This window comes from Pogoniulus pusillus, chromosome 4 (genome assembly GCF_015220805.1).
Source record: "Pogoniulus pusillus isolate bPogPus1 chromosome 4, bPogPus1.pri, whole genome shotgun sequence".
Taxonomy (NCBI): domain Eukaryota; kingdom Metazoa; phylum Chordata; class Aves; order Piciformes; family Lybiidae; genus Pogoniulus; species Pogoniulus pusillus.
In genome coordinates, this window is record NC_087267.1 from 10,703,914 (window position 1) to 10,727,295 (window position 23,382).

Here is a 23,382-nt window from a genome sequence, read left to right on the forward strand (position 1 = left end):
GATGGACTATTCAGTGGATAGGGAATAAGCTGGATGGTGGTGACCAAAAGGTTGTGGTCAATGGCTTGATGGAGATCTGTGACAAGTGGTGCCCCTTGGGAGTACATACTGGGACCAGCGTTGTTAAATATCCTCATCAAATGATACAGGCAGTGGGATCAAGTGCATGCTCAGCAAGCTGGCAGATAGCACCAAACTGAGTGGTGTAGCCAACATGGCAGAGTGGCAGGATGTCATCCAGAGGGACCTGGACAAGGTTGAGAAGTGGGCCCAGGTGAACCTCATGAGGTTGAAGAGGACAAAGTACAAGGTTCTGCACCTGGGTCAAAACAATCCCTATTATCAACACAGACTGGAAGAGGATGTAATAGAGAGCAACCCTGAGCAAAAGGATTTGGGATTACTGGTAGATGAAAAGCTGGACATGAACCAACAATGTGCATTTGCAGCCCAGAAGGCAAGTCATATCCTGGGCTGCATCAAGAGAACCATGGCTGGCAGATTCACAGGGGTGACTGCTACTCTGTTTGGCTTTGGGGATACTTCACTTGGAGTACTGTGTCAACCTTTGGGGCCCTCAAGAGAAGAAGGATGTGGAGCCTAGCGAGCAGTTCAAGAGACACAAAATGATCAGAGAGATGAAGCACCTCTCCTACAAAAACAGTCTGAGAGAACTGGGCTTGTTCAACCTGGAGAAGAGAAGGCTCTGGGCAGAATTCATAGTGGCCTTCCAGTACATGTGGGGAGCCTACAAGGAAGCTATTCACAGAGCCATGTAGCAATGGGACATGGAGCAATGGTTTTAAACTAAAGAAGACAAGATATAGATTGGACATTAGGAAGTTCTTTAGTATGAGGGTGGTGGAACAATGGAACAGGTTGCCCATGGAGTGGGTGGAGGCCCCATCCCTGGAGGCATTGAAGGTCAAGCTTGATGGGGCTCTGAGCAACCTGATCTAGTTGAAGATGCTCATGCTTACGGCATTCTATCACAGTATCACAGTATCATCAGGGTTGGAAGAGACCTCACAGATCATCAAGTCCAACTCTTTACCACAGAGCTCAAGGCTAGACCATGGCACCAAGTGCCACATCCAATCTTGCCTTGAACAAATACAATAGGCAAAAAGTACTTGATCTTATGCATTTGTTTACTTGAAGCTTGTAAAGGTATAAAGTAGAGCCTTTAATAGAAAAGTCTTGACTACTAGAAACTTCTAAAGTAAACAATAAAATTCACAAAAAGGGCATAAGCAATATTTAACTATAGTATCATGATGAAGATTTTAGGCATGAGAACTAGGGTATTCTACCCAGTCTGTCCATGCTCTGCGTGGGTAGCTGCCAGAGAAAGCAAACATGAGCAGTATCACAAATTACCAAAAGTAAGTTCCTTACCCAGAGGTCTCAGGCTCTTAAAGGACACTCTGATACCCTTTCTTTGGTGAAGCTCAAAAACACAGGGGATAAGCTGAGAGGGGAAAAATGCAACAGAAGCTTCACAGCTGTTCTCACATCTGAGCTACTTTTCTCCTCTGTTTGCCACTTTGCATTCCCTTTCTGATGAAAAAAAAATAAAGATAGATCATGTAGCCCATAGCTTGGTATGTTACATTTACATCAGACTACTCATTCTACCAAAAGCAGAGTGTTAGTCTAATCAGAGCGTGCAGCCAGTCTGCAATAGAGATTTCCTTGTTTCCCACAAGGGTCTTGTGTTTCTGGGACATAGTTCAGCAGCTGGACATGTGGACAGCATTCACCTTGGGAATTCCAGTGTTTGCATGTATCTGTACACAAGCTAATTTTGGCAAGGCAAATACATGTATTAGAACAAGAAACAAAAAAAAAGCTGGTTCAAAACATCTATCTACACTCTGTAATAATCTGTTTTGCAATTTTTTGCTCCTACTTACAGATTTTCAGCATCCTTGTAGTCAATACTAACAGTTCAAATTTTAAGAGATATACTCACTACTTTGCCCTTTATTAACTCAGTGTATTTCAATAAGGCTTTTTGGTGGTGTTTTTTATAATAGTTTTTTCTAGTATTTTAGTCTGCAAAGCAGCAGCTGCTAATAAATGTAGCCAGATGATTACATTGAATTCTTCCTGTAGATGAAAATAAGAACCATATTCAGAGGCTGAGGACTCTCTCACCAAAGAGGGCTCAACATGATGCTGTTCTATATTATACCTATTCAGTGGTAGCATAGGGACAGTACTTCATGTCACATAGGAAGCTGAAGTAGTAATATCATGCACCCTGGCTTTCTGTTTGACAGCTTGTCATTGCAACAAATTGCTGCAACCCCCCTAAAAGCATTTTATATACAAAAGCATTTGCACAGATTCGTATCCAGGCAACAGTTGTAATCTTTCAGATAAATTGCCTGTTGCTCATTGCTTGCAAATTAGTTGCAGCTAATTTCTCCTAGCAAATGAGGGCTGCATAGGTCTGATAAAGGGAAGCAATTAAAAAAACATTTTAGTAAGATGGCAGAACAAGTGTTGTTTTAGCAATCTCTGGCTCTGCTATTCCTGTGGATTATAAACCTGCAAATGAGCCTGGTGTGATTCTTATGAGTGTTGCAAATTGTGGCCATTGCAGAATTGCTGATGAGGCTGCACATTTCTTTTCTATAGGTAGAAATCCTGCCTATTATTTGCACTCCTATGAATTATAATGATACTATAAATAAAGCATTAAAAAGCTGGAAAAGCACTTCAATAGAAAAGAAGTAAAAAGATGAAGAGAGGCCTCTGTGGCTGCAGAAAGACGCTCCAGTGATCCCAAAATCTGCTGTGATCCCAAAAAAAATAATCTTGAGAAGAGAAGACTGAGAGGACATCTCATGAATATCTATAAATATCTGAGAAGTGGGTGTCAAGTGGATGGGGTCAATCTCTTTTCAGTGATTCACAGCAGTAAGACAAGGAGCAATGAGTACAGACTGGAACACAGAAGTTTTCACCTCAATAGGAGGAGAAACTTCTCTACAGTGAGGGTGATAGAGCACTGGAATAGGCTGCCCAGAGAAGCTGGGGAGTACCCTTCTCTGGAGACTTTCAAAACTCACCTGGGTGCTTTCCTGTGCAGACTACCCAAGGCAATCCTGCCTTGGCAGGGGGATTGGACCGAATGATCTCTGGAGGTCCCTTCCAGCCTCTAATACTATGTGATTCTGTAATTCTGTGTTGCCGGCTACAGGCAAGTAAAGACAGAGTTCATGGTTTTGTCAGAAGGTGACCACAGTTCTTTCTAGCTTCAGGAAATGGTTTCTGGCAGAGGCCTTTGGAAGTTTCTATGACCCACAGCAATTTAGAACCCATTTCTCTGCTTATAGACAAGCTGCTGGATATTGTGGTCACATCTATATTGGCAAGTCAAATGGAATGGAAGCTGTTTCTTGGTGCTGAGACAACCAGCACAGCATAGTACAAGTACACAACCAAAATCTCTAATTCCCCCTAAACAAAACAGTTACATTAGCACTACATATATATATATATATATATATATATATATATATATATATATATATATAAATGTATCAATAATTTGTACTATAATATCTGTATAAAATGCAATATTTTGCATAGTAATTATTCATAATACAAAATAATGTTGTATTAGTATCTATTAAACTAATACATTAATATTCTCTATGGTACTTTCATTTCCTAACATTAATATTATGAGTATATTTTTAGATATTAATGTGGTCATCTTGCAGTGGTCTCTGGCTTGTACTGACTACCCCAAGCCAAGAGGCTATTTGGGAGGCACTAGCTGACCAAGGTCAGAACTGGGTCAAAGTCTCTGAAAACACTTTAGCAGATAGTAAGCACCTACCAGAGCTCAGCTCTGGTCCTGTTAGTATACTAATGCACAAAAAGCCTATAATGACTTCATCCTTAGACAAATTCCTGACAAAAGACAGATCTGCAGCTTAATCCTGTTGGATCGGTGCAGCTTTCAGAACACCACCAGTATCAGAGGAAGATGTATTGCCTGGACATGTGAGTCTGGAGAGTCTGCCTGCAAATCACCCCATATCGTGCCTCTGGCTCAGAAACTGCATAATGGCCACAGGGCAGGTGTGGTATATCTCCCATACCTTCTGTCTAGGCAGGGAAAGCAAGGTGCTCATCCCACAGCTAAGCCTGACACACACCCACTGCTTTATTTGTGGAGACTAGATCAGCCCACTCAGATTAACAGCCTGCCTCAGAGACCTGCTGTGATCAGATTTCTTTAAAACAAGATGCAGAGAGCCAGATGCAGGCAGACAACATCTTCTCATCTGGGTCTGGTGAATGTATATTGAACTCTACTAGAATTTTTAAGTACCAAAGGAAGAGTAATGTGGTGCTTCTGCGTGTTTTCAGCCTTTTTTTATTGTCTTGTGCTGAGACATTTTCAACCTTAAGCTCCCTAGGAAGATGATTTTTCTTTAAATACTGAAAAATGCAATTTGTAGAAACTTTTGATGAAAACAAACTTCCACAACAATAAATCCACTGCAGTTCACAAGAAAATGAACTCACAAAGAATAGTAACAATAAATGTATTTAAAGCACTGGGAATCTATTTATCTCTTTGCCTCTCTCTTGAATTGTTATGCATTAATATTCATAATGTAATCTAACAGTGCATACTTTCTCTATCTGAATGAAAACATTGGCCCATTGCAATTATTCATTTAGATCTAATTTATATTTGTAATCCTACATAAAAACTGTAAATAGGGAACTATATAGTTCTGTAACTAACTGTAAAGTTTATTGTGAGCTGCTAAAATACAGGAAAAGCGTTCACTCACACATACACTCTGCTGGCCCACAATAGCCCTGATTGTTATTAGGGCCCTTTAATGTTTAATAAGAGCAATCTGATTTTTAAAAGCTTTATTTTTCTTTCAGCTCTTCAAGATGACTTTTCTTTGTCATCTCCTACTAGTTTTGTACAGGACTGTGATAGAAAAATATCTTAATTTTCACACAGGCACTTTTAAATATACTCCCAGATATCATTTGATCCTGAGTGCGAGTTGATTTCCACATTTTCCTCCAAGACAGTCTCCTCAGTTATGCAACAGATATTTGCATCTAACTCCTCCAGTCAGAAGTATTTCCAATGTCTTTAGCAGAATTTTGATTCAGGTTTCAGTAGGAAGATAGGAATAAATTTTCTGTATAAATTGTCTCTTTACCCTTCTTTTGTGCCCCAGTGAACACATGTGTAACAGAACCAATTGTCTCCTTCCTTAATACCACTGACAGCATATATCCACAAGATTGTCATTGCATTATTGCTTATCAGGAACTGTGTTCTAGAGAGAGAAACTATCAATGCAAGCAAGCAGAGAAGACCTAAATGTAAGAAAAACCCAACATGCATGATTCACCTTCTTCATCAGTGACACAGTAGTGTCATGTTTCTTAAAGCTCCCAAGACTTCCCTCTTGATTTCTTCCATCACTTTTAACTGGATAAAAATCTATTCCCAGCTGCAGACTGGTATGTTAAAACTGCTGTGGATACTTTTCCTAGTTGGAACTGATAGACTAGAAATTCCACTCCCAGTTTTCACTTGTTACCTCTGCTAGCCAGTGAAACTTGTTTTTCAGTCATGTATATTTACAGATAAATAATAAATATGTAGGGCAATCTTTTCCAGAAACAGAGTCAGTTGATTAGCTTACCAGCTGCTACTGCTTACCATGAACGTTCATCTTTCCCCGTCTGGACACCTGTCCTGAGAGCTGGATCTGCCAAAAGAGAGAGAGAATGTAAAAACAATTGCTTAGTTAAATAAACTACAATGCTTGTTTAGCTAAATAAGATCCTCTGCGCTATGGAAAAGCATATTTCCTGCTCTCATATTCTTCTGTTTCAGTTCTTTACACTCTGGTTAAATATATATTTATCAGCTGCATTTTTTCCCCTTTGTTACAGATAATTTCTGTTGAGATAATTAGTTTGCTCATATTATTTGGCAGTGTATCTGTAGGGCTTCTGTGGTGGCTATTAAGCTTCTTTAGAAAATCCCTTCCCATTAGCCTCTTCACAAAATAAGAGAAGTGACATAAACGTGGTTGCTGGAGTTCCCCCTAAAATTTTCTTTGGGAGATAAAGAAGACATCTTCATCTTTATTCTGATAGTCAAGGAAATAAAACAAAAGAAAGGTAATTGTAAGTGTGAGGACCAGGCATCAGATCACTCACCAGGGAATAGTCAAAGCTGTTGATTTCACTTGCACAAAAAACACTTTGGCTAGAAATGTCTTATCCCTAAATCTGTCCGTATTCTTCCAAGGAGCATATTGTTTGATCTTGAAACAGAGTGAAGCTGTCAGGCTTTGAGGATAAAGTGAGGAATCTGAGGAAGAATGTTAGGAGAGCTGACCTTGACATTTGTGTTTCAGGATTTTCAGATACCCACTCCATACTTCCACATATGAAGTGTGACACTCTAACCTCCTTTTGCCTTCTCCCTCCCATTTCAGCATACAAAGAAATGTCTCCAAAAAAAACCTATTTCCAGCCTTTGCAACTTCTAAAAAGTCTAGTAATAAATGACATATTAAAGCCCAGGATGCTGTATTTTAAACATTATATGAGAGCCTTAAGCAAGTTTGTAGTTCTCATATTTTCACCAAAAAGCATGATAAAATGACTTAAGCATGCACTAAATATTAAAACAATGTCCAAGTATTCCTCCTGCTAATATATTTTTGTTCATTTGCATAAAATATGTTTCATTGCTTTAAAAGAAATTGTGATTCTGTTCATGTTTTAAACTACCAACACTTCTACAAACAGTGGACTAAATGAGAGGGAAAAAAAACCTAAACATTTAAAAGAGTATACTTCAGCAGCATACCACATTATGATTGTTGGAGTTGTCCAGAAATCCTGAGCAGAGCTGGCACCCTACTCAGGCTTGCAAAGTGGGGCAGAAGGAAACATAAAAGCTCCTCATCATTTACAAAGAACATTCTGGAGGACTTATCATCACTTCGGTACGTGGTTATAGCAGCTATGCAATCAGATCAAGCCTGGATTTGAAGGTCTCAGTCTTGAGGATACTAGGAAGAAATGAATGCTGAAAGCCAGCTGGGGAGGAGGCCTGTTTACTTATCTTCTTATCCAGACTTTCCCAGGATGCCTGAAGTATCTGCCTCCTTACAGCTGACAGGGAAAAGGCCTCTAGACTGAGCAGTCCTAATCTGTTTGTGTTAAGTCGCAGACAACCCTTTTACTATGATTTTGAATGGAAGCTCAATAAAACCTGAAGCCTGGGGAACTATGGAACCTATTGCTTCATCAGAGAGGAGGCTTAGCACATTTTCTGGATGGAGTTTTTCTGCAAGTTCTCACTAAACTGAGACCCGCTAAAAACTTGCAAGTGTTTTCCTATTAACTGTTGTGTCCAGCCAAAAGGAGACATCTGAACAAATACAAAACTAAATTTAATAAAACCGCTCTTCACTGCATTCTCTTTGGATGATTAAGATTGCTTAAGACAAAACCATGAGCTAGAATAAGGGAATGATTACTAAATAGCATAATTTCTGAAGACCAAACAGCAACTATGGAGAGTCCGTTATCACTGGACTAAATTAGTTTTGACTGGAAAGCATCTTCAATAAATCAGTTCTCTCGGGTAAACCAGTTACAATTAAGCAGAGGGTGCTAGTTTGAAGTAAGCTAGAATGTTTTGGTAAAAGAACTAGATAATGGGCAGTGAAATGAAAACAATTGTGTCTCTTCGCTCACAGTCACACTGAGAACTCTGGGAAGAAGAAGTAAAACATTCTCCATTTTGTCTTTCATTCTGCCTTTGCCTTCAGACCTGGTCACATCTCATTAACCTTGCTCCCACTAACCTCGCTCCCTAACCTCTTGGCTGCACCTCTCTTCTTCCTGAGAACTGGGGTAAGGTTGAGAGGGCAAGGGGAGGTGTTGGGGTGGTTTGAGAACCCCTCCTGGGGACTCAGGTTTCTGGGAGGGGAGCTGTGCTTCTGTATTGTTTATCCTTTGTATATTTCTGTTTATAACTATAACTATATTGTAAATATCTGCTTGTATATTTGCTGCTGTAAAAGAAATAGCTTCATTTATATTCCCAGAGGCTGTCTGAGTTAGCTGGGGCAAATTCAAAAGTGTGGGGGGATGGGTAAGAGCCCAAACCATCACATAAGACAAAACCATGAGCTAGAATAAGGGAATTATTACTAAATAGCATAATTTCTGAAGACCAAACAGCAACTATGGAGAGTCCATTATCACTGGACTAAATTAGTTTTGACTGGAAAGCATCTTCAATAAATCAGTTGTCTCGGGTAAACCAGTTACAATTAAGCAGAGAAATGGCACCTTCAAATAAATACAGGAAATGAACTAAATATCACCTCAATGTGAGGGGCTGTACCTTTAAAAGGCTCTTGTAGAAGATGTTCAGGTGAGTTAAGGAGGTTGAATGACCTATACTACTGTTCAATCTTCAGCTGTTAGCAATTATCACTGATCAGGAGTGTTAGGCATATGATATAACAAGACTAAACCTGAGATAATTCCCTAAGTGGAAGGCTAGAACAAGTAAAGCCTCTGCACAAGTGAAGCTTTATACTACAATGAAGACATTTAAAGAAAGTTTCAAGATACACTAAAAGGAAGGCATTAAAACTGTTTGAGAAACCAGAGAAGTTTTAGCTATTCTTCATTCAGTCATATAGAAAAATCTAAACACTAATTCCCTTGTATCTGACACACTTGGTATTGTATGCCACAACAGTGTCTGAGCCTACAGTAGGCCAAAGACAGAGGACCAAACAGAATAAGATTTGTGATATCTTAAAGAGCAGCTCGTCAATGACAGCTGAGGTGTTCTTCATGAAGTACAGAGTTAAAGCTGAGAGAACCCATGAAGTGTGTTTCATTTTAGTTGCCTTGATGTAGCGTTAGAACATAAGACAAATAGGCTAATTGCAGAGTAATTCCTTGTCCTATTTTTAGTGAAAGAATATTGCATCTTTAAGTGATGTAACCTTAAGTTCTTTCCCTTTACAATCTCAATGCTAGTTATAGTACTAGTCTTATTCCAATGTTCAAATAAAAACACACAGAGATATGTATTCACTAGAAAAGTAACTTTGTGCATGTGCTATTTACATTACTGAGCACTACAGGATAATAAGTCACTAGAACTTCCATCAGGAATAAATAGATTCTATTGTCCACAGGGTTGGTCTTCAATGCTGTTTGATTTGTAAGTTTGAATCCTCACAATCTGACCAGAAAACTGATCCTAAGTGTCATTCTTCTTGGACAGCCATTCTCATCATCAGTATATCATTTTAGAACCAGATACCACTAATGATACACCAAAGAAGCCAGCCTTTGACACATTTGGAGAGGAACAATCTCAGTATTAGCTTTGTTCAGCTGCCTGGAGGAAAACAAACATATAAAAAATAAAATAATAATAATAATAACAAACAAACAAACAAACAAACCCAACAAACCAAAAACCACCAGTCTCAGCTTTGGAAACAAAATCACAGAATGGAAAAATTCTAAGTCTATTTCTTTCTTGAGTATTTGCTTCTTTGACTTGACACTTGTCACTTGCAGTCTACTGGATGTGGAATCATCTCATACTACCGCTCTAGGTCCAGGCTTCTTCCATACACCTAGCTCATGGCAATGTCTGCAAGGTCCCTTGATGGACCTTATTCTTGCCTGTAACTCTACTGTTGAGTATTCTTTTTTTGTATATTCAGCTCAATAGCTTTAGTGCATTTATACAGACATTAAAAATCCCCAAACAACTAGACAATGAAATTGCTGACATAAAGTACAGAAATTACATATCTGATCTTCCTGGAACCATTTATTTATGGATTATTTCTTCCAGCCATCCTTCTGTATATTTGCCATGTCTTTACTTTATACTGTCCACATTTAAAAGCATTCATAACAAAAATGAATTATTCCATCTGGTCTAGATGACGAAAACCTGTTTTAGATAAGAGCATTTGACATTTAAAGGATAATAAAAGACCTAACTATGAGACAGCTGTTGTCAGAATGACTCCAAAGTTTACAAAGAGTTGAAGCAAATGTGAAAACAAAATTATGTACATTGTGCAGTTTAAATCTTTTGGTACTTGTGATGAAGTCTTGTTTTTTTTAACCATCCTGAGCAACAAAAAGAACAGATGAATTCAAATGAATTGCTGTTTCTAGGAAACACTTCAGTGCTGGGTAAGATCACCACTGCATTTCTAGAGCTGAAATGAGATTACTCCCAGGTCCAAGCTTGCCTCTCACCACATTTTTTGCCAATCAAATTGTGACAAAAGCCATACTTGTACTCACTTGCAAGGTGATGGGGTAGATGTCACCCTCTCCTAAAATGTAAAAAAACCCATCAGCTCCCAGAGTGCTGCTGAGTGTACAGACTAGCTTCAGTCTGCAAGTCCCTAATGAATCTAACTAAACTATTCCAATGGAAAAGACTAAATTTGCATCCCTGCCTTGTAAAAATACCAACCTTCTAGAACCCATGAATATTTCTGCAATGATTGCACATGGATTTCTCAGCACAGGAGATAGAGAATCATAGAATGCACTGGGTTGGAAGGGACATCTAGGGGTCAGCTAACTCAAACATGCCTTGCTGTGGATGGGGACACCTCCCTCTAGACCAGATTGCTCAAAGCCTCATCTCACCTGGTCTTAAACACATTCAGGGATGAGGCATCTACTGCTTCTCTGAGCAATCTGTTCCAGTAAAGAACTTCTTTCTAATGTCCAATATGAATCTGTCCTGATCTAGTTTAAAACTATTTCCCCTTGTTCTATCACCACAGGCCTTTATACAAAGTCCCTCTCCAGCTTTTGTGTAGGCCCCTTTGAGATGCTGGAGGGCTGCTATAAGGCCTCCCCAGGGCCTTCTCTTCTCCAGGCTGGACAAATCCCTCAGCCTATCCTTGCAGGAAAGGTGCTCCAGCCCTCTGATCACCTCTGTGGCCCTCTTCTGGACCCTCTCCAACAGAATCATATCCTTCCTGGGTTGGGAGCTCCAGAGCCAGATGCAGTACTCCAAGTGGGGTCTCATAAGAGCAGAGGGACAGAATCACCTCCCTTGACCTGCTGTCCACACAGCTTTTGAGGGACCCCAGGATATAATAATCTTTTTGGGCTGCCAGCACACATTGCTGGCTCATGTCAAGTGCCTAATCAACAAGCACTCTCAAGTACTTCTCAGTAGGGCTGCTCTCAATCTACTCATCATCCAGCCTGTATGTGTGCTTGGGCTTGCCCCTACCCATGCGCATGACCTCGCACTTTGCTTTGTTGAATTTCATGAGGTTAGTATGGGTCCAGCTCTCCAGGGTCCCTCTTCCCTCCAGCACATCAATCACACCACACATCTGGGTGTTGTTAGCAAATTTGCTGAGGATGCAGTCAAGCCCACTGTCCATGTCACCAAGAGGTAGCACCAGTCCCAGTCCCGATCCTTGAGGAATTGCACTTGTCACAAATCTTCATTTGGACACTGAGCCACTGAACACTACTCTTGGAGAGAGGCCATCCAGCCAATTCCATATCCACCAAATGGATCCATCAAATCCATGACCTTAATATATATAGGTTATATTTCCTGTAAACAAAACTATAAACTAATTAAAGAATACACTAGTGAAAACAAGCAGGGTTCCTCTTCCAATTACGTATATGGCTGTGGTGGTTTGGGGTCCCAGGTTCCCTTAAAAAGACCACAAAGTCCTCCAAAAAGAGATAGACAGTCCCAGCAGATGTATCGTAACATTGTTATTCTATTCTGCTTTCCAGTATCATAGAATCATAGAATCATAGAATCAACCAGGTTGGAAGAGACCTCCAAGATCAATCCAGTCCAACCTAGCACCCAGCCCTATCCAGTCAACCAGACCATGGCACTAAGTGCCTCATCCAGGCTTTTCTTGAACATCTCCAGGGACGGTGCCTCCACCACCTCCCTGGGCAGCCCATTCCAATGGCAATCACTCTCTCTGAGAAGAACTTCCTCCTAACATCCAGCCTATAAGGCAGTGCCTGGCTGATACTGCTCTCTCCTCCTCCCTGCCTCTCCTGCCTTCACTTCTCTCTCTGGGGAAGAGCGCGTGTCCCTGCTTCATCTCATGGTGTGCGTGGGGAAGATGGCTCCCAGCTGGCAGGGAATTCTGAGATGACCATGTGGCCTAGCGAGGCCTTGTAGGCCTGAGGTGGGGAGGGCAGTTTTGGCCTACTCTCAGGCCTGCCAAGGGTGGAAGGGGTGGAGGATTCTAGAAGGTTTTAGTCCAATAGACTTGGCCTAGCTTGTGAATGTATTCATTTTACCTGATTGCCTTCAGTGCATATGTCCCTGTAAATAGAGTCTCCCTCTAGACTTCCAATCAGTGTGCACTACTTACTTCCAAAAGGGGATAAACATAATTTTTGTCCTCCAGTCCTGCGTAGCTCGTGGCCCTAAACTGGGGCAATGGCACGGTCAGAGACGACTCACTAGTTCTACATAACAGAAGGAAGATGTACCTCGGAGATCAAATGTGTCCTACTTGAAAAGGTGCCACGAGAGAAAACGGAGACTACTGATTCATTTCCACCAGTCTATGCACAGGCATTTGTGCTAGTTAGAAGCAAGCTGGAATGTTTTGGTAAAAGAACTTGATAACAGGCAGTGGAATGAAAACAATTGTGTCTCCTTCTCTCACAGTTACGCTGAGAGCTCTGGGAAGAAGAAGTAAACTTTCTCCATTTTGTCTCTCACTCTTGCTTTTGCCTTAGACCGAGACACATCTTTCTAACATCACTGCTTCCTTACCCTGCTCCCTAACCTCTTGGCCGCACCTCTCTTCTTCCTGAGAACTGGGGTAAGGTTGAGAGGGGCCGGGGGAGGTGTTGGGGTGGTTTGAGAGCCCCTCCTGGGGACTCAGGTTTCTGGGAGGGGAGTTGTGCTTTTGTATTGTTTATCCTTTGTATATTTCTGTATATAATTGTATATAACTGTATATATTGTAAATAGCTGCTTGTAAATTCTGCTAGCTGTAAATACATTGCTTCATCTATATTCCCAGGGTCCGTCTGAGTTAGCTGGGGCAAATACAAAGTGTGGGCGGGTGGGTAAGAGCCCAAACCATCACAGCATTTTAAAGCTGACGGTGTCATCATTGGGAAGTCCATGCTGACCACTGATATTTGCCAAACTACTCCTCTCTCCTGACTCAGTGAGCTAATACAGGTAGCCATAACAACAATCTGAGATCAATGTTTTCTCTCCAAAGCATGAAAAAGTTGTCAATCAGTCCCACATTTCCCTACTGGGACCACGGATAATTTCCTGTAAATAACCCTGATGCAGACTGCATATGTAATGTAACAATAAAACTATGCTTTCAAATAGCTTTTCTAGCATGCTATTTGCACACAGAGACAGCAGAAGCTGTGCAGCAAAGCAGCTAGCAATAAAAGTAAAAACTTTGTGTTGCTCTGTCATCAAATGAGATGGGTGCAACACCTAACAGCTTGGGAAAACCCATCTGCTCAACTTAGGGACTACGTGAATTCTTCAGGAAATCATTTATCAGAACTCATTTTTTCATTTGTTCCACAGTATCTTCATTAATGGCATTATATTGCTACATCTGAGTACACTGTTGGAAATCTGCAAGGCCAGCTGGATTACATGAAAGTTTTTTGTAATGGATGCTGCTGATGATGAGTAAGTAGGAGAGCTTCCAGTTTACTTTCACTTTTTCTGTCTTCAAAGTATTCATTCAAGCACATCTGTGTGTCTTTAAATGCACCACCATGATAGATAATGAGCCTGTTGCTAAGCTACTAACAACCATGTCCTTTTATATGTCTAAAAATATTCTGTGTTTAATGATGATACTTTCTCTGTATTCTAAAGCATGTGTGATTATTGTGGAGCATCCTGACATTTTAGGAATATAACTGTTTTATTCCTTGTAACACAGCCCTATTCTTAAGATTGTTCAAAATCTGGTATGAGGCATGAGTGTCTGCATCCTAATTCATATATGCTATTCCTTTTTTGGCAATCATAACAAATAGAGCTGGAAAGGATTTGAAAGGTCACATTATTTATCAGGATCAAATAAATAAGAGATGGGCACATCTGTTATTTAGCTGGTAGGACAAATGGCAGATATTTGTCAAACAAGAGTCTGAAAGTTTCTAGTGATGGAAATTCTTTGACCTTCCTAGGCAACCTAATTCCATGCCTAAATATCCCCATGAGAGTGTATTTTCCCAATATCCAAACTAAACCTCCCTCACTGCACTTTAAATTCATTACTTCTTTTATGAAATGCAATTCATGGGAGTTACAAAGCAGATTGGAAAAAAAAAAACAACATAACCAACAATAGCACAATTGGGTCCCAGGCCCTTTTCAGACTATAAAAAGACAGCTATTTTCAATAAACAGAATAAAGGCAGCTGCTGCTCCTGTTTCACATTCGGCTATTGTGAGCTGAAGAGCCGAGTCTTTGATGATGGAAGTAGATAAAGGACAGGGTCCTACAGTCCCATGTAAGTAAAAGGGCAGACTTTCCCTGTCACAATGATAAACACTGCATCAACTTGCTTCAAAAAGATACTTGATCAAAGACCAGGTATGCAGAGCAAGGTGATGAATTTCTAATGAGGTCACCACAAATAATGTATTTTGAACAAGTAAATGATATTTTGGTCCAGCTGCTGAATCAGTGGAGGAAAAGAACAGAAAATACAGATTTGGTGAAGTTTAGTGCTTTATGGATTTGTACCTTAAGGCATGTGATCTTTAGTATGGATTCTTCACAGCCCATCCACACAGTCACCAGAAGGATCTCTCTCTCTCTGTCAAGCTACTGAAGTGTGGAAGATCTTATCTTCCTTACAGATGTGGCCAACCAAAAGCTAGTTCCATGACAGACAGAGATAGTTCACATGCTCTGCTCAGGAAGACCTCCTAAAATAGGACAATATCAAATAAAGTGATTGCTCTGGAGTAAACAACAAGCAGCATTTTGAAAATGTCATAATGGAATGGCATGACATTTTTAAAATGAGCACTACAGCCACAGCCTCAGAACACATTAAAAGTGTTGAACTGAGTCCTTATTAAAAAATAATTTAAAAATTAAAATATGAAACAAAACTGTAAACTGCTAAGAAAATGACACTGTCTAGGTCTCAGCAGACTGCCTGCTCTACCCTGGAAAACTATTTTAAAGAGAGAGAGAAGAGAGAGAAAGCTCTTACCAGTAACTTGAAAGAGGACAAAAAAATAACACAAAAGAAACCAGTGTGTTGGAAGATTTGAAGAGGCGAACAATCTTTTATTGTGACTTACTGCTTTGGTTTGGGTTTTTTTTCTTCTTTTTAATAGAGGAGCTGGATGGAATCCATACCAGAAAGGGTTCAGGATTAATTGAGATTTCTATTCAGAAATGGCAGTTCAGTTTTTCCCAGAAAAATGATACAAAAAACTCAAAGCAGTGACCTCTTCATTCTTAACCATAGTAGAGATCTCTTCAGCTTCTCAGCACTCACAGCTCCATACAGCTACACTTCCAGGCAGAAAGCAGCGTGATCCTCAACTAAGCAAAGGATCTTTTATTTCTTAACTAATTGCCCTTTATACAGCTGTCTGAGATAGAAATCTGTGTTTCAGAACAAAACCAGAACCCTCCTGCAAGATAGTGATTGCCAGGGTTGGCAGAAATGAGCACTGGAAATAATTGAGACGTGTTTCTTCTCTGTATAAATCCAACACATGATGTCAAGATCTAGGAAAACTGATACAGTAATTAATTGTCATAACAACTTCACTAGCTCTAAAAAGCTTATTGCAGAGATGTGGTATTCCCACTCTAGTCAGTGCCTGTCATGCTGTGCCTGGACTTACTGTGCCTAGTCCCTTTGATTAAAAAAAATGCAGGCAGACTGGAGATGGTGCAAAGAAGGGCTACAGAGATGGCTGGGGAATCTGCCCTATGAGGACAGATGAAAAGAGTTAGGTCTCTCCTCTCTGGAGAAGGTTCTGCAGGACCTCATCTCAGCATTCTAGTACTTAAAGGGCATCTACAAAGAGGAGGATACTGTGATACTGTGAGGAATGCTCTGTCTTCAAAAGAAACCACATGAAGAGGATAAGGTACAATGCATGCAAGTTGGACCAAGAAATGTTTCATCTCAATACAGGAAAGCAATTTTTTACAGTGAGAAAAGTAATTTGCTGGAACAGCATCCTCAGGGATGTATTAGAGCCACCACCACTGGAGGTGTTCAAGACGCGATTTGACAGGGTGCTAGACAATGCCACCTAGGCTTCCTTTCCCATAAAAGGTTGGATCAGATGCCCTTTTGAGGTGTCCTCCAAGCTGGGCTATCCTATGATTGTATGACTCTAGAAAAACCAAGTTTACATTAGAATCTCACCTCTTATTTTGACTGAAGACATCAGATTCCAGTTGCAGTCTTCAGTCTTTCGCACATACAAATAAAAGGCTGGTGTAACATGTCAGGCCTCATTTGATCATAATTCAGCCTACCTAAACCAAGAGACTAGAGTCTTCCTTTATTCCAACAGAAACAATCAAACACCAGATTTGGAATTGTACCATAGAAGCACACACACATTCTTTGGCTGCCATGGACTAAAGTATGTGAGGTATAACAGCTTTCTCAGAATAAGAAGTTTGCCAGTGGATCACACTAGGGTAACTAAAGATAGAAAGGGGCAGAATACCATTTATATGTGCATCTGATATACTCAGGAAACATTTTGTACCATGCCTCATCTTTTTTACAGAAAGATACTGCTTTACTTGTAACACAAACAATTGTCACATCTGATTGTATTTGAGGCTTATCAATTTTAAGTGTAATAATAAACAGCCAAATTAACGCTCCAAATTTTACAATGTATTCATGACCCAGGTGAAGCAATAGAGCAAAATAATGCATCAGAAAATGTTGGTGGTGCCCTATGTAATTCTTTCTAAGAAGAAGAAATAATACATGTGAAAGATACCGTGCACAAGCTGAGCAGCACTATATTCCCACAAAGGTACATTTGGATAACTCTGATGGCTAAATCTTTGTCACTGGTCCCTTGTTCTCAGAATGATTCGATTATTTTTATTTTCAACCAATAAATATTCTCCCAATTTAATTCTTTACCTAAGTTATAACTGAATAAGAAATTTTAGAACTTGGCAATCAGTGGTAATAGGCCAAGCTTGTCAAAGCTATAAAATAAACCAGCAACTTGATCTTTTGCAACAACTAACATCATCATATATGACTTTGCAAAATAATTAATTGTTTGGTATTTCCTGACATTAGATTATGATGTGAGAGGTATCCAAATCATTGCATGAACATGGAGCATGATAAAATGAAGTTATCAAGGGCTTATGAAAAGGTACAGAACCAAAATCTTGGACCAACCACTTCTGGCAGCAAAAATCTTTTTTTTTTTTTTTTTAATGTCTAATTTAAGTTTTCTTCTTCAAGTTTTCTATGTCTAATTTTGTGGAGCTCAAATTAAAATGTCCCAAAGCTTGGGCATCAGGAACAGATGGTGCAAATAAAAGCAGTTACTTTTCATTCTGGGATCCATCTCAAGCCATCTTTACATACATAAGTCTGAACTAGCCACTCTAGATTCGCATCGTAATTACAATAACAGAAACTTCCAGGCTGTGCTAGTTTGAAGTAAGCTAGAATGTTTTGGTAAGAGAACTAGATAATGGGCAGTGAAATGAAAACAATTGTGTCTCTTCGCTCACAGTCACGCTGAGAACTCTGGGAAGAAGAAGTAAAACATTCTCCATTTTGTCCTTCAATTCTGCCTTTGTCTTCAGACCTGGTCACATCTCATTAACCTTGCTCCCACTAACCTTGCTCCCTAACCTCTTGGCTGCACCTCTCTTCTTCCTGAGAACTGGGGTAAGGTTGAGAGGGACGGGGAAGGTGTTGGGGTGGTTTGAGAGCCCCTCCTGGGGACTCAGATTTCTGGGAGGGGAGTTGTGCTTCTGTATTGTTTATCCTTTGTATATTTCTGTATATACTGTAAATAGCTGCTTGTATATTTGCTGCTGTACAATAAATAGCTTCTGAGTTAGCTGGGGCAAATTCAAAAGTGGGGGGGGGGGGGGGGGGGGGGGGGGCAGGTAAGAGCCCAAACCATCACACAGGCTTTCAAAGTAAAAATGGTGGTTTGCATACCCCAAGGACACTTAATGATAAGACTGACTGCCTTTTGGAGATGCCCAGTGACTGGAATAGAAACTAAAGGGAATCTGATTCAGTATTTTCTGACTTTTTGATACCCAAACTGGAGTCTACATACCACAGAATTAAGCACACGAAAAGAGAGTGTGTCTCTCTCTCTCTGTACTTAAAGTAGACCCCTTGATAATTGGCATCTTCTTTGTCTAAATGTCATCTTGTTGCCTGTGGCTGGGGTTCAGCCATCTGCAAATGTCCAGAACTGCTTTGTTTGAGGACACAAAACACAGAACATAACCTTCACGAAAATTCTAATAGTTTCCAGAAAGAAGTCCTCCAAAGGGACTAACTTTTCATAAGAGGACATAGTACTATTTAAGCATGGCTCCTCCCATAACATCGGGGCTCTCACTGAACAGAGTAAACAAATTTTGCAAAGAAGGGAAGATTTTTTCCAGTAGTTGCAGAATTTCACATGTAACCTTGTGTCTAACTGACTTTCATTAGCATGTTGAAATTAGTTTCTGGATGTTCATTGATGTTCTGGTTTGCTTCCCTCAATCAGCTAGTCTTCCAGGACTGTGTAAAATCTTTGGTATTAGTGAGCTCTTCACTACACTCTGTAGACTCAAACATCTCAGGTGTAGCAACTGCCACAACTAACTTGTAACAATTTACAAGTGGGATCCCAGGAGCTCTTTAAAATAAATTACAGCTATTTAAGGAGCAGATGGCCCCAGATACTAACTTCTGCTCTTGAAGTCCAGATTGCAGCCCCTACAGGAGGGCAATTAGGGTGGAGGGCAAGTGCACTGTAGTGCACACGCACTGAAACGTGTGCATTTAGTTTGAAACTTCTTAGCAGTGACCTAATCTAAAAAGGGGCTACAGGAAGGCTGAAGAAGGACTTTATATGGGGACACGTACTGAAAGAGCTAGGAGTAATGACTTTAAACTGAAAGAGGGTAGATTCAGATTAGATGTAAGGAAGAAGTTTTTCACTGTGAGGGTCATGAGGCACCAGAATAGGTTTCCCAGAGAGGCTGTGGACATCTCATGCTCTGAAGTGTTTAAGGCCAGATTGGTAGGACTTTTGAGCAATCTGTTCTAGTGAAAGGCATACACAACTTGCTGTTGAACGGGGACTGACACACATAACTTACTGTAAGACTGGTGCTATCACCAGTTAAGCATGCTGCAACGATGGCAACCGAGGAACTGTGACCATGTATGAGACTGGAAAAGGTATAATGCCTCAAAAGTAATAGGGAAGTTTGGAGCTCCCTCACCAGTTAAGCCTTTCAGAATCAGCATCTGGATCTGCAGTGGTAACTATCTCTGCTTTTGCTATCTCTTGCTTTTCCCCTCCTTTTCTATATATCTAATTTTTCCTTCTGCACAAATAAGCAAAATAAAATTCAAGTGCTTTTCCTAACCAACTACTCAGTTCCTTCTTGGTTTCATTCCAGGGATCCATAAAAGAACCACCTCCTCTGCAAAACCAGATCAAAACACTATCATCAAAGCAGAACAGGATTAGCAGAGACATGATTACTTTTCAATTTCTTATGTGAGAAAGTCTCATCTAACAGCATGAACACAGTCCTGGAATATAAATATAGAGAGCAAACAGACCTGAACCAAGTCTTCCTCTCTGATGGTTAAAAAAGCCCCACATGAGCAAAATGCAATAATAAATGAACTGACTGGCATAAATCTCTGCAACAGTGCAGATCAAATAGTGCCTGTGAGAAGTAATCATTAATAAAGAATCTCAGCAGCAGATGCCAAAGAATGATGAAAATCTTCAGAAAATTTCAGGTGAGCAATAAAACAAGTTACTGTTACAAGAATAACAGCTTTCCACATGAAAGCAAAATGTATCTATTCACTGAAGATCTCGTAATGTATGTTTCTCCACAGTGCCAGTATTGCTACACCGAGAGAGGAAAGGTATCTTTTAAATGAACTATTGCAGTAAGATCTGACAGCCTTTGGTGACTTGGGAAATCAACACTGGGAATCTTTAGTCAAGTCCTGCAAAATAGGTCTAGAAGTTCAAATAATATATGGTCAAAGCTGTCAAAAGGAAAATTACTCTGGCAGTAAAGAATAAATAAATAAAGCCCCAAAGTGATCCCCTCTTTCTTCCATAATTGCTTCTTGTTACAGACACGGCCGCTGAGTGCTCAGAGGAGATTCCCACAAGATAAGCAATAGAGGGTATCTTCCTCTCTATAAATTGTTCCATGAAGTAAATTTTACACAGAGAAGATTTATAAACTGAAAGTGCTCAAAAGCTTTTGCTGTATGAAGCTCAGTGGAAATAAAGTTCTACTTTAAAATTCTACAAAAGAGCAACAAAGGAAAGCGCCTAATGCCAAAGTTGAAGAAGGAGTCACTTTCTCTCAACATCTATACTAATGTATTATTTATATTTGAATCTCAAGTGCCCTTTTATTTACAAGAAACTCAGTTCTTTGTAAAGGACTATCATTTGTGCTATACAAAGCTTTCATTCCCATCTAAATGCATCATAATAATAAGCCACAAGTTACACACAGGCTTTTCACCTTGGAGGCAAGCTAAGGCCATTGACAGCAATAATGTGCTTTTGCATAGCCTGACATTTTTCCTGCTTTAGCTGTGGTGCTCACGTTGCTTCAGGTGACCATGTCTCTATCAAGAAGACTGTAATTCTCACTTTGTTCTACAGCCATGTTTCACCCCCAGCATATCACCTCTCCAAATCCAGGCCTTAGGCTTCCCCAACTGCACACAACTGAGTCCAGAAAGGAGAAATACTGCCAAGGAGGTCAGAGCAAATTTCCCATTCTCCTTCAGCAGGAAAAAATGGCATCAAAACTCATGTCTGAGAGGATTCATACAGGGCTCTTCTCAAATCATACTGTATTCAGAGCTAGGGTCAAGCAGAACTATGTGTACAAGAACTACTTCAATAATGACTTGCTGTAACATAATCTTTCAGAGAGATTTCAGGCTAAAGCAATTTCCATGTCTGGCTAAAATTACTGTTTGGAGTAGCACACAGCTTACTTTGTTTCTGAGAGTTGATAAGCACTACCTGAAATATCAGAAAAATAAACAGACTCAGATCCAGAACAACTGTGCAACTAAGAGACATAAATGTAAGTTTGGATTTTTTTCTCCCAAAACAAATAATGGGAGATGGGGTGTAACTGCATTGGATTTGGACAGAGGGGATTGATTTGTTTCCCTGCAAATGGTACACCTGAAATACTTGAAAAAGAAAACATAACACCACTCAACATTTCTAAGGTCACCAGCAAACAGCACCTAATGCACTGACACTCAGATAATGGCTGCATTAATGGCACAGTGAGAGGCAAACTAACATCTTAGACTTTGGCAGAAGCAGCGTCAGAAAAACAAGAGTATGCTGTTTCCCTTTTGATAGATGTGTACTTGAAATGACTTGTGAGCCTTCTCAACATGAAATACACCCAAACAAAGAGGCATTTGACACCTCTGTTACAGACCTTATGTTCCAGTTTCATTTCCCCTGCCTATAGAGGACATCTTCAAATAAGAGCACATAAATTCAGATGTATGTGTGTCCTGCCAGTACAGATGAGCACTTTACTGACAAACCCTCCTGTGCCATGTAAGAATGGCTGATACAGTCTCGGTGGCTTGGAACCGACCACATTTTACCAGAAAGAATATTTCCAAATGAGGCTAGGGTAAGTAATACTTTAATCAGATCAAAATGTCCTATGAAAATCTTTGCTACAGCAACAAAATTGAACTGAATGTAAATAAAAGATTCATAGCTTATAACATAAAAGATTACAAAATAGATAAACCACAAACACTACTAGAGGCTGAAAGTCATCAGGCTGTGAATATTGTCCTTTGAAGAATAAGCCACATTTGGCCAGAGATTCTGGTATTGATAAGGATAATCTTAAGGCAAGCTGCAAAAATGCAAAATAACATCTTGTCTGTATAGAGACACTTATGTACAATGACCTAAATTTTATTCCACTATCCACATACACACAGAGAGACATGAACGCCAGATCACAAGAATGTTAGGGCTCCAAAATAAAATGGTTCAATGGACTAGCTTCAATCATTTGCTAATCTAGATAATCAAAATGCACACCATGTCAAGTATATATATTGGTACACAATGAATCTATCTTCTTGTGCCTACAATAGTGATTACATTTAATGCCTGATTGCTGCCCTTTTTTTCCCCCTTAGATATTTGTGTCATTTGGTACCTACTGTTCAAAAACTTTCTCTTATTGCTTGATAATTAGCTTAATACTTCTGGTGCTGCATTTCAACCAAACTTTGCATTGAACATTGTCTTTTCAGTACTTGAATACTGCACACTTATAAGTGCATTTTCAGAGCATCCTGTTGCAGTAGCGGATGTTAAGGGACATGGAACGGAGGCCAAGGAGAACAAGACCAGAAACAGACACACATTCTCAGAGCCTAGTTGGGGTTGCACAGTATTTGACATATCATAGTTTTACATCAGAATGTATTTATTTATTATCTGCTATTACTTATTACATAGAAAACATACAACAGACTCTTTTTTTATACCACAGCACACAAAGATGGCAAGATTATTAAGCATTAGATGATGCTTCATATTATCTATATTTAAACTTTCAAAGTTAATGACATGAAAACTGAAATCACAAGCTCAGTTGTGGCAATCTAGTGTAAAGAGATGAATGTAGATCAGATGTGCTCATGGTACCCTATGCTGCTGAGGAACATATAGTCATGTTATTTACTATTTTGAGTCTCCTAACAGTTGTAAATCTCTTAGCTGAATAGATCCAAATATACTTCTGTGTTTGACATTGTGCTCTAGATGAGAAGTTATTAACAACAGGCATAAGTGCTGAAAACTTGCCAGAAAGCTGTATTTACCTGAACAATTTTCCCAAAAAATTCTGAAGAGAGGTAAGTCTCATACATGGTCTCACCTACAGGATGGCCATGGGATCAGGCCCAGCCAGCATGGGTTTAAGAAAGGGAGGTCTCTTCCAACCAGGTTGATTCTATGAT

At 39.8% G+C, this 23,382-nt stretch overlaps 1 protein-coding gene and 1 long non-coding RNA gene across 2 annotated transcripts in view; one reads left to right on the forward strand and one right to left on the reverse strand.

Moving 5' to 3' along the window:
- The window catches only part of LOC135175038 (uncharacterized), a 65,382-nt gene that overhangs the window by 12,213 nt on the left and 29,787 nt on the right, over window positions 1-23,382 (reverse strand). Inside the window, exon 4 of the mRNA XM_064142866.1 lies at window positions 5,726-5,774. Coding sequence (XP_063998936.1) covers window positions 5,726-5,774 — 49 coding nt within the window. The remainder of the gene's footprint in view (window positions 1-5,725; window positions 5,775-23,382) is intronic.
- Window positions 19,071-21,018, forward strand: LOC135175086 (uncharacterized). The gene is made up of 2 exons (XR_010302223.1): window positions 19,071-19,631; window positions 19,773-21,018. It is a non-coding gene; the product is annotated as an uncharacterized LOC135175086 (long non-coding RNA).